General features: G+C 44.6%; 1 protein-coding gene and 2 non-coding genes across 3 annotated transcripts in view; 1 reads left to right on the top strand and 2 right to left on the bottom strand.

Annotated features, from left to right (window-relative positions):
• The window catches only part of LOC116952739 (inactive rhomboid protein 1-like), a 78,605-nt gene extending 63,954 nt beyond the window's left edge, over positions 1–14,651 (top strand). Inside the window, exons 12-18 of the mRNA XM_032972351.2 lie at positions 512–612; positions 1,297–1,360; positions 2,002–2,096; positions 2,967–3,042; positions 8,680–8,780; positions 10,679–10,832; positions 11,580–14,651. Of these exons, the coding sequence (XP_032828242.1) occupies positions 512–612; positions 1,297–1,360; positions 2,002–2,096; positions 2,967–3,042; positions 8,680–8,780; positions 10,679–10,832; positions 11,580–12,032 (1,044 nt within the window). The 3' untranslated portion in view covers positions 12,033–14,651. The remainder of the gene's footprint in view (positions 1–511; positions 613–1,296; positions 1,361–2,001; positions 2,097–2,966; positions 3,043–8,679; positions 8,781–10,678; positions 10,833–11,579) is intronic.
• A 943-nt stretch (positions 14,652–15,594) lies between these two features.
• TRNAW-CCA (transfer RNA tryptophan (anticodon CCA)) lies at positions 15,595–15,666 on the bottom strand. Its single transcript has one exon. It is a non-coding gene; the product is annotated as a tRNA-Trp (tRNA).
• A 780-nt stretch (positions 15,667–16,446) lies between these two features.
• TRNAW-CCA (transfer RNA tryptophan (anticodon CCA)) lies at positions 16,447–16,518 on the bottom strand. The gene has a single exon. It is a non-coding gene; the product is annotated as a tRNA-Trp (tRNA).
• Between the last annotated feature and the right edge of the window lie 738 nt (positions 16,519–17,256).

Raw genomic sequence — 17,256 nt, 5'->3', positions numbered from 1 at the left:
AAACTGACCCCATAGACTCAAATGCCGACTAATTATGGCTTTTTTAACATATATTGAGGAATATATTACTTTACTGTTCCAATTACTTATATCTACGACCGCTAAATGTTTATTGGTCAATTAAGAAAGTTGCAATGAACCCGGCGCATCCGAGTTTAATTCCCGGCTGGGGCTAACATCAGTGGCGATTATCTGAATCAGCCGTAGGCTTTCCCAAAGTTCAACTCGGTCTTAAATCAGCACGTGGTGCGGTGTGTAAACATCAGCACTTGGGGAAACAAAGGTGGCCGAGCATGGTGCTGGCCACACACCACCACCTTGCGCGTCGTGCCAGATCTTCAGAGATGCTCGCTCTCAGCACTTACCCCAACAGGCTGCGTTGCCTACATGGGGATTATTTTACCATTGTAGACTCAACACTCCTGGAAAATATTTATTTGTGTAAATTATAATACTCTTGAGGGGGGGGGGGGGGGCAAATGACATTCATCGTTATGGCTTTTCTTTCCAGAAAACATTGGAAAATTGGATTAAGTGGCCAGAGTCAAGCCTACTGCTAATGGAGGACAAGAGGCCCAGAACATCAGGAGCTGTGTGTGGTCAGGATCCCAGGTATGGTTCACACCTTCCCCCACCATCATCATCAGCGATCATCACATCCACTATTGCATTAAGGCCTCCCCATATCTCACCGTCCTTTGTTGTAGCAATCCATCGAACGCCTAAACACGGGGAGATTTAATGTAGCTCCATCACCGCAGTAGACGACCTTTGGGGCAAGTTTCTTCACCCAGTGTTTATGAATGCCGTATATTTGTTTTTATCCTTCATCACCAAATATATCTCAATTGTCGTATTATCAGTCTTGTCCTGAGACGAAGGAATGTCCCTCTGTGACTGGTAAAGGGATCACTCTGACATGAAACAAAGAGCTGAGGGACTGCATTACGTTGACGTCGTAGCATAGAATTACAGTGCAATAATTCATTCTGCTGCAACGCCCTCTGCTGCCCACAGTGTAGCATAGGCCCCGCTGCTTGCCAATCACAACCAAGGCATGCTTGGTGGTCACCTATCAATGCATTATCCAGGCTCACGCCGGCTTAGCTTCTGAAATTGTGTGCGATTGTGTGCATTCTGGGTGATATGCTCGTGATACGCTCGTTTTGTCGTCCTTCCCCCGCACGTCCGATGAGCGCGGTTGGCTACACACGGTGCTAAAGAAGTTCAGCACACATACACAGGAAACAACATGCGTTGACTTGACTTTTACTCAACTTCCCTGTTGCCGTGCAGGGTTTGTGAGGAGCCCGCGTCTTCCCTGCCGCACGAGTGGCCGGACAACATCACGGAGTGGCCGGTGAGTGATTCAACACCGGGGCCGTCCGCAGCCCGAGAGACGCAACGCCAAACGATCGAAGCAACGACGGCATCAATGAAGTGACGAACATCGAGTCCCGAGCTCATGATGCTCGCATTGAATATCACGTGGAATAACTGATTCTTTTCGGTGTGTGTGTGTGTGTGTAAGTCACATAGGTAATGGGTTTGAATTACCCCTGAAGCCACTCGTGGCCGCCACATTGACAATATGAAAAAAACAAGTTCTTGAGCAGACAGTGAATTTACGCAAATCGAATGAACATACACATGCGTGGATACATGTTGGTATATATTTACAGGCACATAGACAGTCTGATGGTGCAAAGGGACCACATTCGAAAAGTAACTCACAATTGGAAGGCTCATCAGTTCAATTCCCAGTGCAGGGTGTGGGGGGGGAGTGCTGGGTCCAATCACCTCATCCTCCTTCAAGAATTGATAGAGTTAGCACCGCTTTGTGGAAAACGGAGAGACTGGCGCCCATCAGACAAATTTTGTGATTTCCACCACGGGCTGAGGCACCACCAAAGAGAGATGAGCACCCCACCCCGCGTGCTCGTCCGAGCGTGGAGCTCAACCTCCGTGCTGTCTCGGTTGTGCTCTGCCGGGCACCCTCAGATCTGCGTGAAGAAGAGTGCGGGGAACCACACGCAGCTGCCGCACATGGACTGCGAGGTGACGGGCAGACCCTGCTGCCTCGGCACCCAGGGCAGGTGAGCGCGGTGGCCGCTCGTCTTTACTCCGGGCCCCAAGCTTCAATTGAAGCTGCCTCTAATAGGCCTCCGGTTTTTGATCGAAGCTAATCCGTGTGTGCATACATACATACAAACATAACAAAAACTCACACACATTCGTCATTACAGCGTTGGCCTTTGAATGAAAAATATATAATCGGCGACGATTCGGGCAATGGCTTGGCAGCAGAATACAGTACGGAAAAGTGTGGACTGACTTCATCTGTTCCTTCTGTATGGGATGGAGTTTTGCCTCCGGGTGCTCCGGTTTTCCTCCCAACTCACTAATCGGCTGAAAACATCTTAATATATAAAGAACTCCAGAGTAATTGTTGGTGTCGGCTCACCGCCTGGCAGCCTTCCAGCCTGTAGTTGTTCAGCGATTGCGAGATGCAATTTGCATTAAACGACGCTTATATAAAAAACTAATCATCATTACATTATATATGCGTCTCTCCGCGTAAATAAAATGTTTGTTTTTAATTTTACAAGGGTACTGGTATGGGATGTGCATTCGTGTTGTAAAGCCCCGTGTCTGAATATATCTCTGTTGAACTTCTTTTGCACCATACGTAGCCAACCGTGCTAATCGGAGGTGCGGTGGAAGGACAACAAATTAAACACAAAAAGCAGATCTAAAGAAATTAGTTTTCAATCTACATTTTAAAGTGCACAGCTCCAGTGGATTCCTAGTGTCAGAAGGAACAGCGTTCCAGACAGCCGCAGAAGCGCATCTGAAAGCGCTCGATGCGGTGACCGTCTTTGTTCGATGGCCGGCTGCCGCGAGGATGACCGGAGTTCACGTGATGGTTTGGATGAGTGTGCGTCGTATTCCCGCGCTCCCCGTAGGTGCGAGCTAACGACACGAGAGCACTGTGACTTCATGCGCGGATACTTCCACGACGAGGCCAGCTTGTGCTCGCAGGTGAGACTCGACGCACCGTCCCACCCCAGCGCTGCTCCGCGCCCTAGCATGCACCTCGGGGTTTTGTCACGAAAAAAAGGTCGCGGTTGAAATGCGTGGAAACGGGTTTCAAGGCAAAATGCGCGCTTGTCAGACATATTGCAGTTTCGAGTTGTGTTTTGTTTAGCCAGGTGAGGGTCAACCAGTAGGTGGCGATGATTGCTTCGTATGATCCCAATTGAGTCATTTGTAGAAAATGGGCCCTCATGTATCACACCGTCCTCGCTGTGTAAATGCTTTAGACTTACTATAACAAACCCCCATTGATACTGATGCATGCCTATCAGGTTATGTTGGATTGTGTGCCCTTTAGGGGAGCGGTCGCTGAATGTTTGGCACATTGGGCTGTGAACCTGATGGCTTGAGTTTGATTCTCGGCCAATGGCTCACGTCAGTGTTTGCACTTCAGAGGGACCTGTCCCCCTCTCGTATTAATGTATAACTTCTAAAACTGACTCAGCTCTGCTCGTGCAGATAACCAATGACTCCTGCTTGGTTGAGCAAGGGAGACACCTTGGCTTTTGATAGCGGAAAAATGAGCGGCTATCGACAATACGTCACGCACACGAGCATCGTACCAGTGCTCTGACCCCTATGGGCACCTGAATGCAACGAGGCAATTCAACCTCGGGATTACCACCACTCCTGCTGCTGAGCCGATTGCTTCATTAATTGCACACTCACGGACTCTGTACTTGAAGTGGATTTGCTCCATTAGCGCGACTTGCAAATACAGTTTTCCGTTCAGCAGGTCAACCGTGTTCACGGTATTTGTCATTTGTATGACGAGTGTCTGCTTGCAGTGCAATTTGTGTCCGCTACACGTTATGGTTGCTGGAATGTGGCAATTGGAATGTGATACGATATGTCATGCAAAATAAGGTCGACGGTAATAATATCACCCGTTTAGCTAAATATTGTTTTATCATTACTTATCTTGATTTGAAGCTTTCGTGATTGCAGGAATCCATACTCTTTGGTTCTTTCGGTAAAGTCACGTAGGCAGAAAATAAAATAAATCACGACGTTTCGGGCGCAACACAAGCGTCCATCGTCAGGTGGGAAAGCATGGTCTGCGTCTGAGGCAGACTGTTTTAAAAGGTTTGAAATGGGTGTAGCTCAAGGGTTTTGAAGAAGTGGCCGGGGCTGGTGATGTTAATGTGAGAAATTAGCATGTAACTGTAGAAAAGGAGTAGAAGAGCGGCCTCCTCGACGAGGGAGTGCAACCCAACGGGTGCAATCCAAAGAGCCTGTGAGTATGAGAGTCTAATCCTAAGACATGTGAGCATGAGAGTCTAATCCTAAGACATGTGAGTATGAGAGTGCAATCCAAAAGACATGTGAGTATGAGAGTCTAATCCTAAGACATGTGAGTATGAGAGTCTAATCCTAAGACATGTGAGTATGAGAGTGCAATCCAAAAGACATGTGAGTATGAGAGTCTAATCCAAAAGACATGTGAGTATGAGAGTCTAATCCTAAGACATGTGAGTATGAGAGTGTAATCCAAAAGACATGTGAGTATGAGAGTGTAATCCTAAGACATGTGAGTATGAGAGTGTAATCCAAAGGACATGTGAGCATGAGAGTGTAATCCAAAGGACATGTGAGCATGAGAGTGTAATCCAAAAGACATGTGAGTATGAGAGTGCAATCCAAAAGACATGTGAGTATGAGAGTGTAATCCAAAAGACATGTGAGTATGAGAGTGCAATCCAAAAGACATGTGAGTGTGAGTGTAATCCAAAAGACATGTGAGTATGAGAGTGCAATCCAAAAGACATGTGAGTATGAGAGTGCAATCCAAAAGACATGTGAGCATGGGAGTGCAATCCAAAAGACATGTGAGCATGAGAGTGCAATCCAAAAGACATGTGAGCATGGGAGTGCAATCCAAAAGACATGTGAGCATGAGAGTGCAATCCAAAGGGCCTGTGAGTATGAGAGTGCAATCCAAAAGACATGTGAGTGTGAGTGTAATCCAAAAGACATGTGAGTATGAGAGTGCAATCCAAAAGACATGTGAGCATGAGAGTGCAATCTAAAAGACATGTGAGCATGAGAGTGCAATCCAAAGGGCCTGTGAGTATGAGAGTGCAATCCAAAAGACATGTGAGTGTGAGTGTAATCCAAAAGACATGTGAGCATGAGAGTGCAATCCAAAAGACATGTGAGCATGAGAGTGCAATCTAAAAGACATGTGAGCATGGGAGTGCAATCCAAAAGACATGTGAGCATGGGAGTGCAATCCAAGGGACATGTGAGCATGAGAGTGCAATGCAAAGGCATGAGAGCATGAGAGTGTAATCCAAAGGGCCTGTGAGTATGAGAGTGCAATCCAAGGGACATGTGAGCATGAGAGTGCAATGCAAAGGCATGAGAGCATGAGAGATCTAAGAGAGAGGCATAGAGAGAGACACAGAGAGTCGAAATAACAGCTGACATATGCAGGTTGGATGGAAACATCACAGTCAGTTAAGACTTTACCTGGTTAATAACGTCCTTCCAATGATGGCTCAGTTGTACCCATCCTCTTGGTTGAAGTTGTGTCTGTGTTTATATATCTAGATTGCTTCAACAAATCTCTGAAGGTAGCCAGTAGGTTTGCAGAGTACCTCCGTCTTGGAAAAATCAATTTCGTGTGAGCCCACAGCGTTAAAACAATGATCGGCAACGACAGAGGAATTGGTTCTACCGGTCAGGAATCACATCTTTTACAGATGGGATTAAATCACGGATTTTGTGTACTGTATTGAAACGAACCTGGATCTTGTGTTTGTTTAAGATTTGGAAATATTTTTGGTAACCCCTGCTATGTACGGTGAAGTGATGGGTTTGGTTGGATTCTCAGAAGGTTGTCTCTGCATGGCTGGGGAGACAGCTTTGCGGATTGTATGGTCCGAGTATCTGTTCATCCTGAGGGCTTGGTGTACGTGCTCCAACTCACTAGCTAGGTGGTGCTGGTCGGAGATGCAACGGGCCCTATGGTGTAGTGTTTTGATGAGGGAATTCTCCTGGGCTGGATGGTGGTGGGAGTCAGGCTTTAGATAGGCATCCGTGTGAGTGGTTTTCCTGTAGACCGAATGTCCCAACGAGCCATCAGGTCTATTCTCGATCAAAACATCCAAGAATGGTAGCTTGCCATCCTTTTCCACTTCCATGGTGAATTTGATAGACGGGTGTATGGAATTGATGTGGTTGAGAAATTGGTTCAGTGCTGGCAGGCCATGTGGCCAGATGACAAACGTGTCATCTACGTATATCTTCCACAAGGAAGGCATCTGTCTCACATTTTTCCACTGGCGATAAGGGAGAACCCATTGGGGTACCCTCATTGTGTCTGTAGAATGTACCATTCCAGGTGAAGTATGTGTTGGTAAGACAGTGCCTTACCAAAGTTGGTACATCTGGATTAAGTCCTTGTTGGACTAAGTCTTTAATGATTGCAATGGTATTCTTAGTTTTTTCGGTAAAGTCACGTTGAAGAGAAACAACAGAATAACAAAATATATATAAAACAATAAAAAATTCTCACGACGTTTCGACCATAACTCAAACGGACTAGTCCTGGGCAAACTGCCAATCGCTGCGCGTGACGCAAACGTTATTTATATATATATATATAAATAAATATGCCGTTTTCAAAATAAATTTATGCAAACCGACACACCTGATGATGACCGTTTGAGTTATGGTCGAAACGTCGTGAGAATTTTTTATTGTTTTATATATATTTTGTTATTCTGTTGTTTCTCTTCAACGTGACTTTACCGAAAAAACTAAGAATATGAATTACTGCAGTCACGAAAGCTTTAAATCAAGATTGCAATGGTGTCAAGTACAGGTATATTGGTGAACAGAGAGTCTACATCGAAACTAACAAGCACATCATCTGGAGACAGTGAGATGTCCTTGATTAGAGAAACCAAGTGAGCGGATTTAAGTACAGCTGAGGTGTACTTGCCAGTGAAAGGAAGCAGAGTCTCAGACAGAAATCGGGCCAGTTTGTAGGTGGGTGAGTTAATCATGGAGACGATAGGACGGAGCGGGGTAACTACTTTGTGGATTGTTGGAAGGCCATAAAATCTGGGTGGTCTAGCAGCCGAAGGTTTGAGGGAGCTCTGCTTGGTCTGATCGATTAGAGAAGTCGATTTAGTGATTATATTGTTGGTTGTAGTAGCTAGGCAGTTGGTTGGATCTCTGTTTATTTTGGTATAGCTGCCATCATTAAGAAGGTCCTGAATTTTGTTGTTGTAAGTAGTTTTATCCATGATGACAGTGGCATTGCCCTTGTCGGCTGAGAGGGTGACAATGTCATCTCTGTTTTTTAATTTAGGGAGTTCAAACGCTCGTCCTTGCTGATGTTGCTAATGGGTTTCTTAGCGTTTTTGAGGATAGCAGCGATTTCAGATTTAGCAACGTCTGCCGAGATGTGTCCCAAGCCTTTGAGGGCTACGTCAACCTGGGCGATTATATCATCCACTGGGATATGTTTAGGGGTTACTGCGAAATTCAACCCTTTAGCTAGTGCCGATTTTAGGTTGTCGGAAATTGGGATGTTACTCTGATTGATGACAATCTTGTTAACATCCAACTTTTTAACGTGAGGCTCTGGCTTCTTTTTTGACAGGAGGTTGAATTTAGCGATCAAGTTAACTTTACATTTTGTTGACATTGAAGTAGCAGAAGAGACTGTTATGTTATCTACATGGTCCCAATCAGAAGTGGACATTTTATCTGTTCATTTTAAGTGTGATTGTAAGAGAGTCTTGTCTAAACTTTCAAGTTCAAATCGGAGCAATCTTATTCTCTCTGAGATTAACGATAGGCTAGCTTTGAATAAGATCCGTTCAGCATTAGGAGAAGTGACAGCAGCAGATGTGTGTAAATGCGATCGGTATTACCTTGGTGTCGCGGCATCTCTTGAGAAAGGTTAGCGACTCGTTCAGGTGAGCCTTCTTGTCTCGAAGTCTGTTAAGAGCTCTAACAGATGTGTGAAACCCCACCCCGAAGAGGCGGTTCAATCTTGATTTTTAAAACAGTCTGCCTCAGCAGCAGACCATGCTTTCCCACCTGATGATGGACGCTTGTGTTGCGCCCGAAACGTCGTGATTTATTTTATTTCTACGTGACTTTACCGAAAGAACCAAAGAGTATCATTACTTATGTTTTATTTCCTGACAAGATATACAGAATTTGCTACAGCTACATTACCCATTAAACGTTACCCATATTCAATTGGTTATTTCTTGTGTAATTGACAGAGCAAGCATTATATTGGTTGAGATTATAAAGTGTCAATCATTAAAACACTTCTGGCAGGCTTAGTTAAAGCACTTATAAAATCATATTTGTTTGCACTGAAAGTATAACAAAGCACAGAAACAATACGAAATTAAATTGTAAGCTGATAATTGTTATATCGTTAAAATGTATTTTGTATCGTTTTATTTAGTGAAAAATTATATCGCAGTATATGAGACAATGCTGAACTCGTCTGTCCAATGCGTGCATGCGTGCGTTTGTGCGTGTGCGTTTGTGCGCGCGTGTGTGCGCACGCTTGTGCGTTCGTGTGTGCGTGCATTCTGCCCTGATCAGGTGACCTGCATGCAGGATGCGTGTGGGCTTCTTCCTTTCCTGAGTCCAGAGGCACCTGACCAGATCTACCGTCTGTGGCTGTCTCTCTTCCTGCACGCGGGGTACGTGGCAGAAACGGCTACGAGCCCCCCTTTCGGTTTCTCTTCGTCTCTCTCAGCCCACTTGTATTTCCACCCACACATCATCATCAGCACCAGGAGACGATCTTCAAGGTGCAGTCCTGAAATTTCTTGTTCACGCCGCTGATGGCAGAAGGGCCTCCGCTAGAGATAGCCTCTCAAGAGGCCTGCTCGTCAATGCTGGCCTGAAGCCTTCAAAGAGGTCTGAGTACCCACACTAGACCCCGCCAGACGTGACCTGATTATCAACTGGTGTACCTATTTATACTGCTCAGCAGACAGAGGCTGAGGACGTTAAAGACGCTCGCCCCATTGTCTAAACTGCCGCGCCATGAAATCGAATTGAATCGACAACCTCTGGTCATAAGAAAAGTCCAAATGTCATCACCCATTAAACCACGGCAGCATAATTCGCTGCACATGTTCCACCTATTAATTAATAATATTTTACAGCCGTTAATGTAATGCGTGCCATATTAAATTCAAATCGACACGACGCGGTCACCTCTGAGATTGCGAATCAAAAGGCTGCAAGGTCAAATCCCGCCGTGGGCGGGTAAGTGGTGGGGGGGGGGGGGGTCGGGGTGAGACCATGGACCCAACCCATCGTCCTTGCAGGGAACAAATGTTACCAACACTGCTTTGTCGAGTATCGTTTGACCAATGTAATGTATTTGATCAATGACACGGTCATTGGAATTAAAGCATGGGACACGGGATCTGACGAACTTAAACAAAAATATTTGCCACAAGCATCATTTGGGTTTTCATTTTCTATATCTCTGACGCACGCACGTCTCCTTCATAAATGGGAAAGTAAAGACACAAGCAGCCACAGGGGTTGCGACTGTGGCAATGCAACCCAAACTACGCACGACAGAGCAAACCACTGTGGTCTGCGCTCCTTCAACGGAAGAGGAATAGAAAGAACTACACCCTGTCCCGAAGCCCTCGACGTTGGCATTTATCTCCTCAACATATTTCCATCAAACGCAAGAATACAAAAGGGTTTTTTTTTTCTCCCCAAAATGCCCATTCACAGTATTTTGCAGCAATACTTCAAAGAACCCATTCCATCGCCATATCTATAACGCCAGCAATCTCCATTACTTTGGAACGCCATTACTTTGGAGTCGCCCATTTACAGTAAACTCTCAATTATCCAGAGGCACGAGAGGGTTGGGGTGACCTATATAAAAACGTAAAACGCGGATAATGCAAAGCACGGAAATTAGGATAACAATGTATTGTCTATCGCCATAGAATTAGACTTAAGACGAATAATGTGTCGTCTTGGTTTTATCTTGAAGGAATAGGTTTCGTTGCTGACCTATTTGCGGGTATGTGGACACTGAGTCACTGACCCTCAACGAGTGAGGAGCAGCTCATAATTGAACCAATCCATGCCAATCTAAAATAATGTTTTACAATAACGTTAATCCACAACCCGAATGATTCACCTGTAATTTTGTTATAAACTAATGTTTCTTTCATTACTATGTCTTGAGATGTCGGCATATATGCAACATGTGACATGCACAGCCCTTTTGTTGTCAGTCTACTGCTGGATGAGGCCCTCCACAAGCCGGACTGCTTGAGGGGACTTTTTGACCACAATTCGTGCGGGTTGGGAACGGCGGCGAGCGTAGTCGTTGTAACGTAATGCAGCACAACAGTGCATTTTGCTGCACTGACCTCTGCTGACCACATCGCTCTGCAGGAGCCAGAACGCCTCCTTTTGGTGCTCAGTGGTCGCCCATCCGGGCAATGTCCGCCCAGGTCGACAGGCGCAGCGCGGACGGCCTCCGCGTGCAAGACGCTCTCTAAATGCGAATCGCAACGGCGTTTGTAAGAGACCTCTCTCGGTGTCCCCCACTCAGGATCCTGCACTGCCTCGTGAGCAGCGCGCTGCACCTGACGCTGCTGCGGGACCTCGAGAAGCTGGCGGGCTCGCTGCGCGTGCTCGTCGTCTACGTCACGAGCGGAGTGACGGGCAGCATCGCCTCGGCCGTCCTCCTGCCCCACAATGCGGAGGTAAAACGCGATGTTTCTCGCCCATATTTCGCCCGCGTGGCGTTTTAAAGGCGACCGGCTGAGTTCATAATGAGAGTGTTCACGCGGAGTGAACAGAGGCACTTTCGGCGGCGTTGCTGGCCGCCAGGTTGAGATTCCGTTGGTACCGCCTTGCACAGTATGAATTGGTGATAGCTGCTTGTTAAGATGATTTGGACCTTCACTCTCATGATGAAGGCTATTCCACATTCTCCCTGACATTTTTTCGCAACATATTAAAAAAATGTATTGTCATATTATAAAATAGGTAAAGCAAACACGTGCTAAGGTAGTAAGTTGTGGGTAACAGGACATCGCAGACACCGCGTAGTTGTTGGCTATAACAGTCGCAGTAAAACCTCTCGGAATAAAGACTAATTCGGAGAAGAGCCTTTCCGGTTATGGAGGATGTCTAACACCCTGCAACTAATTAAATAATTCATCGTTATTACACAGGCACACACTGATCTCTGTTCGGTCAGTAGCCCCACATTCAGTGTGCTGTATCGCAGCAGTGGCATATCGTGGTTGCCATGAGGTTGCCATGAGTCCTATCCAATTGTCCCCACCCACCATGGCCCCTCTGGCCCATCTACCCAGGTGCAATTGCACCACCTGCACACTCGATAGCCACACCACCGGTGCAGCGGCACGTGGCGTGGCATGACCAAGCGTTCCCCCGGCGCGTCCGGCTAACGCTGCGTCCACACTCGTTGCCATTCCCCCCAGGTGGGGCCAGCGGGCTCTCTGGGAGGCATCCTCGCCTGCTACCTCGTGGAGCTGCTGCAGAGCTGGCGCCTGATGGCGCGGCCGTGCGTCGCCCTCGCCAAGATAGCGGCGCTCGCCGCGCTACTGCTGCTCCTCGGCCTGCTGCCCTGGGTGGACAACGTGGCGCACGTGCTCGGCTTCGTGTCGGCGCTGCCGCTGGCGTACGCGGTGCTGCCGTACGTGGGCTGGAGCATGAGCCCGGCGCTCCGCTACACCCACTTCCACAACCGCCGCCGCCCCTGGAAAGTGGCACTAGCACTGACCGCCGCGCTGGCACTGCCCGCTGGGCTGGCCGCTCTCTTCTACTTATATCCCGTGCATTGCCGCTGGTGCGAGTACTTCAACTGCGCGCCTTTCTCCGCCAACTTCTGTGCGAACCCTGAACTGTGGCCCTTAGGTGGGACTGGTGTGTAACAGCACGGGAAGCACTGTGGAGGAACTCGAATGATTTTTTTTTGTATTGAATTGCGGCCGCTTCTTAGAGTGTGCCAAGAAGAGACTGGGTTAATCGATGCCTTCCGCATGTGCGGAAATCGCTTCCACCAGCAGTTCCGTAGGTTGTGAAGAGAAGAGCATCTTTGGTAAAGCGTGCGAAAGATGATCACTGTGCAGCTCGTGTTTCCACCTGGTGGTGATTGAATGACAAAATATTTGTAAAATGCAAAAATGCTGTTACTGTATTCTGGAGCTAAAGCAATACAATGCCTGCAAAAAAAATTTGTACATATCTTCTCAACAAAATCGTTCATTTTTGGGACATAAAAAGTTTACTGTATATAGCATCGGTTTTTTTTTGTTCAGTCTGCAATCCCAATGTCATTTGTAAATTATTGTAATAGTTGAACATGCAGCCATGTTGTCCTTCCATTATATTTCATAGAACAACACGATGAATTTAAAAAAAGCTCTTTGGTGTTGTGCAAAGTGCCTAGCTTATGCTGTTAACCATTATCAAGGTCGCGTTCATATGGTTTGGATCTCCGCAAACCATAATCACTCTGGTAGCCTTGCTAACTGTTCAGTAAGCAGATGCCTGAACGCCACAGTGACATTATGCTCTTGACGCATGCTTCCTCACACATGTATTGCACTGCATTGCAGAACCGATTAGCGGATGTTTTATTTTGGCAAGAAGAAATCTACGATATCTCCTCCCTTAATACCTGTTCCCGACGTTCACAGACACGGCAATGCCACACCGGACTTGATTTTTCTTTACGTAAAGCTTTTTTTTACCTACATGCTCATCTTAAAATTGTATTATAATAATTTCAATACGGCAAGAAGAAAGAGGAAATTTCAATTGCTGTGTTTGTGAATTTGATGTGTGGGAGCGGGGGGAAGAGACCAAAACACATGAAGTGTGTGATAAATGCATGCATTGTACGTAACAATCGATGGCGAATGCATCCCTTAAACCAAGAAAAGTCACTTATGTTTAGTTATTTAAAATGTTGTAAAGGAAAACTAAGAAAAATGTGGGGTTCAATTGAAAGATGTCAGGGTTGGTTAACATAATGTAAAATTACGGTAATTTAATTCAATTTTTTTGTATTACCGTCAATTACAATAAAACGTGTCGTGTGTTAATCACATCAAGTATAAAAGCATTAAGTAGCCATAACTTGAGCCATATAATCTGGCATTTCACTCGAAAACATTGCCAGTGTATTGGCGAGTTCAGTCAGCTGATAAATAATTTATGTTTTATGAACTGCATATTTTGTCATCTTCCTCCAACATTTTCTCAATGTAACAAGATAAATTATTTTTTCTTACGCTTTATCTCAGTCTTCTCAGAAATGTATTTGCAACTTGCAAGTCGTTCTCAGAAGAGATCATAAATTACAGAGGAGATCATATAAACTATAAACATTGTTTTGAACCATGTTGAGCTACGCTTTGTACACATACCACAGTGCATGCTATAGTGTGCATACATGATAAATTTAAAATACTGTATATTGTAAAAACAACACTAAATTGCTCTTGGTAACATTGAACTAAAGTTTTCCTTTTTTCTTTTTTATAATATGCTATATATTAAAAAAACACATTATTCTACGTGTACATTTTGTAATGTTAACCATAGCAAGAGCAGGCTCGTCTGTACAGTATTATGAAATGTCTTGGGCTTTTTTTATATACACGAAAGATTTTGTAAATTAAAAACGTTGTGGAGAAAAAAGCGCCTCGTTTGCTTGACATGTCCTTGTTTATAGTGGCGACTGACGATGCCACACACGTGGCAGGTGCAGTGAAGGTGAATTTCATTAACAGGTCAAGGTCAAGAGGTCATCAGAACCATGCCGTTGATGCCGTCATATATCAGCAATGTATTATCTTTATGAATCATGACACCCATTCTTGCCGAGCTCTGGGTTCCTGTCTTAGTGAGAGATGGGGATGGCTTGAGGGAGGCCTTCATCCAGCAGTGGATTGATCATTGCTGCTGATGATGAAGCTGCCTTGATAGCAGCAATTGGCGATGGCTTCAGAAGTAACAAAAAACGTCATTATCGCCATCATCATCCATTGTTTTCATCACTTACAATTATTTTCTGCAAAATGTCTGCTTATTGAGTTAGAATCTGGGCAGTCACCCACCATAATTAAAAGTGATTTCTCAATTATAGTGCGTTGATCTCAGCAAAGTCACTAATGAATGCAAAAAGTTGTTTAAATTAACTTTTTTTTACTTCATTCGACTTATTCCAATTTTGACGATTCAAATTTGACATTAAATTTACTCTCTTTGCATGGCATATAAAATGCAAGTGCGATCAAAGTTTGGTGCCCTTTATTTGAATGTCCACCGAATAGAGGGCCAGACACAGTCTCCTATCCGGACTGGCCACAACCTTTCTCTTTTCGGCCGATGCTGTGGACAATTTGTCTGAGAGCCCATCCGTCGTCGCTCCGTCTGTGCCCGTCCGATTATTAACCAAATTATCGGTTAATATGAATATCCAAGCCACATAGAGGAAAAGTTACAAATCGACCAGGTCACAGATAAGTAAATAAGTACTATTTAACTTTTTTTTAAGACACGCTTTAATGAAATGTACCGTACTAGAAATGGAAGAAGTCCACAACTCCAGGAAGGGGCCCCGAAGCTTGCCACAACTTAAGGGACCATGGTGATTTACAGCCAACGTCAGTTGACCGTGGACAATTGGAGCCAAGCCGAAACATAACATATAAATAATAATGTTTTAAAATATGTATTTTTTATGATAGAATATAGTATTTCCATCAGTAGGACATAAGTATACCAAGTTTGCAGTCGATACCACATTGAGAAGTGGGTTAAAATTGAGTTGCAAGATTTGAGGATACTACAACGGACAACGGAGTGAGTTAAATAAAAGCGTGTAATAGAGTTTCACCACTATTATTATGATTTACAGCCATTTGTCAAAGGGCCCACACCGTGCCTGTCAATATGGGTACTTTTAGTATACTTCAAGCTGGTCAGTGGCGATAGGTGAAGGTGGTGGTGGTGGGGGGGGGCAGAACTGGTTCAGATATCACCACTGATGTTAGCTGTGGCTGGGATCCAACTCAGGTCTCCAGGTTCACATTGCAGAGTGCGCAAACCACCCGCCACAGCTCCCCGCACATTATCGTGCAACTGCGGCTTTAAATCTCACTTGATGAATGCAAGCGAGAATTGATTTCATGAATTATTCTATGTTTTTGAAAAAAAACACAATTCCATACCTTTAACGATACCACTTGGCCTCATCATTTCATATTTACTAAATCTACGATATAGATGTGTAAAAACGGAGCCAAACCCATAAAGATTGGCACTCAATCGACTTGAACACAAACTGTTTAGATTTCTTTTCAGACACACTGCCATTGTGCCAAGACAACATTCGTCATTTCATAGTACACTGGTGGTACAGTGCATTTATTGATTCAACATAACAGCGTGAGAGAAAAAAACACGGGTGGATTTTAATTCATATGACCTCGACGTGATTTGAACACGCAACCTTCTGATCTGGAGTCAGACGCGCTACCGTTGCGCCACGAGGTCCCGAATGAGGTGTGTGGGTTTTACACACCTTATATTTGTCATTTAAGGGACATGGTTGATCATACATTTTAGATAACAACTAACCTCGATTTGACGAAAATATGAAACTTTTTTCAGTTGTTGCCAAACAAGATACATTTCAGGTTTTTTTTTATCAAATCATGAACCTGTGTGTTAAACTGTTTTTGTTCTCATTACGCCTCCAGAAATCTTAATTTTATGTTTCTAAAAGCCCGTGACCTCGACGCGTGATTTGAACACGCAACCTTCTGATGTGGAGTCAGACGCGCCACAAGGTCGTCGCTGTGAAGTGTTTTTAATAATTCACCATTAATCTTGTATAAAAGCTGTGGCTTGTTGTATTTAAATCACGATAACATAAAATAGTTTAATATATTGACAGACCGTGTCAAGAGAACGTTCTAGTTTTCATATCATACCTGTTTGCAATCATCAGTACAGTGAAATAAATATACCTTAAGTGGTAATTTCCTGGACACACAAGTAATCCCGACTTGAATTGCACACGCAACTCTGCTGCTCTTAAATCAGACGCGCTACCGTTAAATATAATCGCGGATCATGTCTTCATGAATTCAACATCTATTTTTTTGACATGTGAAACATGCCATCAACGTATCAAGAGGAGGGTAGGTACCTTTTAAAAATTAAAAATATCCCAGTGTGTTCGTAATCATCATTGCAGTGAGGAAAGCATGGCTCAGGCAGTAATTTATTTAAGAAAACAAGTGACCCAAATATAATAATAATAAAATGACATGACCCCGACGTGATTTGAACACGCAACCTTCTGATCTGGAGTCAGACGCGCTACCGTTGCGCCACGAGGCCTCTCATACAGCTGCTGTTATCTCTCGTGGGTTGTGTGATTAACGTGGTCGCTAAATTAGACAATCAATGAACAACATAAAGGTTTTATGACGTTTGCCATGTGCCAATCGTGGCGGGGTATGCAACTTTCTGTGCTCAAAAGTGACCGTGGGAATGTGGCATAAGTTGCTTTATTGCCTTTCTGGTTCCTCTAAGTCGGAATCCAGTTCCACGTTTTTTTTTATCTGCCTTTGCAGTTTTCTAACAAGATCATCGGGAATTGGGATCAATGGGTCTATGGCCCTGCCATTGGCGGGCTTATTGAATTTGACCACTTGCTCGGTCTTTTGATGAGCTGTATTATAAATACTTGCCAACTGTACGAATATAAGTGGGTGGCAGCCAATAAAAAAATATATTGTTAATGCATATCGATTTTCAAAGCTAATAGTACTGCTTCATAAAATGTTTGGAGAGGTGGAGAGAGATTGAGATTTTTTTTTACTTTCAAAATTCAGTACAGTATGTGTTGAAAGCGTTTAAAAATTGGTTGAATTCGCAAGTATTTTTTTGAACTATTCAAAAAGTAATCGCCGTTATACATCGCCCACCAGATTGAAAGCCTCACAACATTGCGACCAACCATCCCAACTATCACCTGGCGTGCAGGAATCCCATCGCTTCATCTCAGCCGTGAACATCCTCCCGGGTTACATTGAAGCAACGCACTCAAATGAGTGTCATATTCGACTGGCTCTG

The sequence above is a fragment of the Petromyzon marinus genome, chromosome 3 (assembly GCF_048934315.1).
Source record: "Petromyzon marinus isolate PM22_M1 ecotype Great Lakes invasive population chromosome 3, UKy_Petmar_22M1.pri1.0, whole genome shotgun sequence".
Taxonomy (NCBI): Eukaryota; Metazoa; Chordata; class Hyperoartia; order Petromyzontiformes; family Petromyzontidae; genus Petromyzon; species Petromyzon marinus.
Note: the sequence above shows the minus strand (reverse complement) of the source record. Positions and strands in the feature narration are given on the sequence as shown.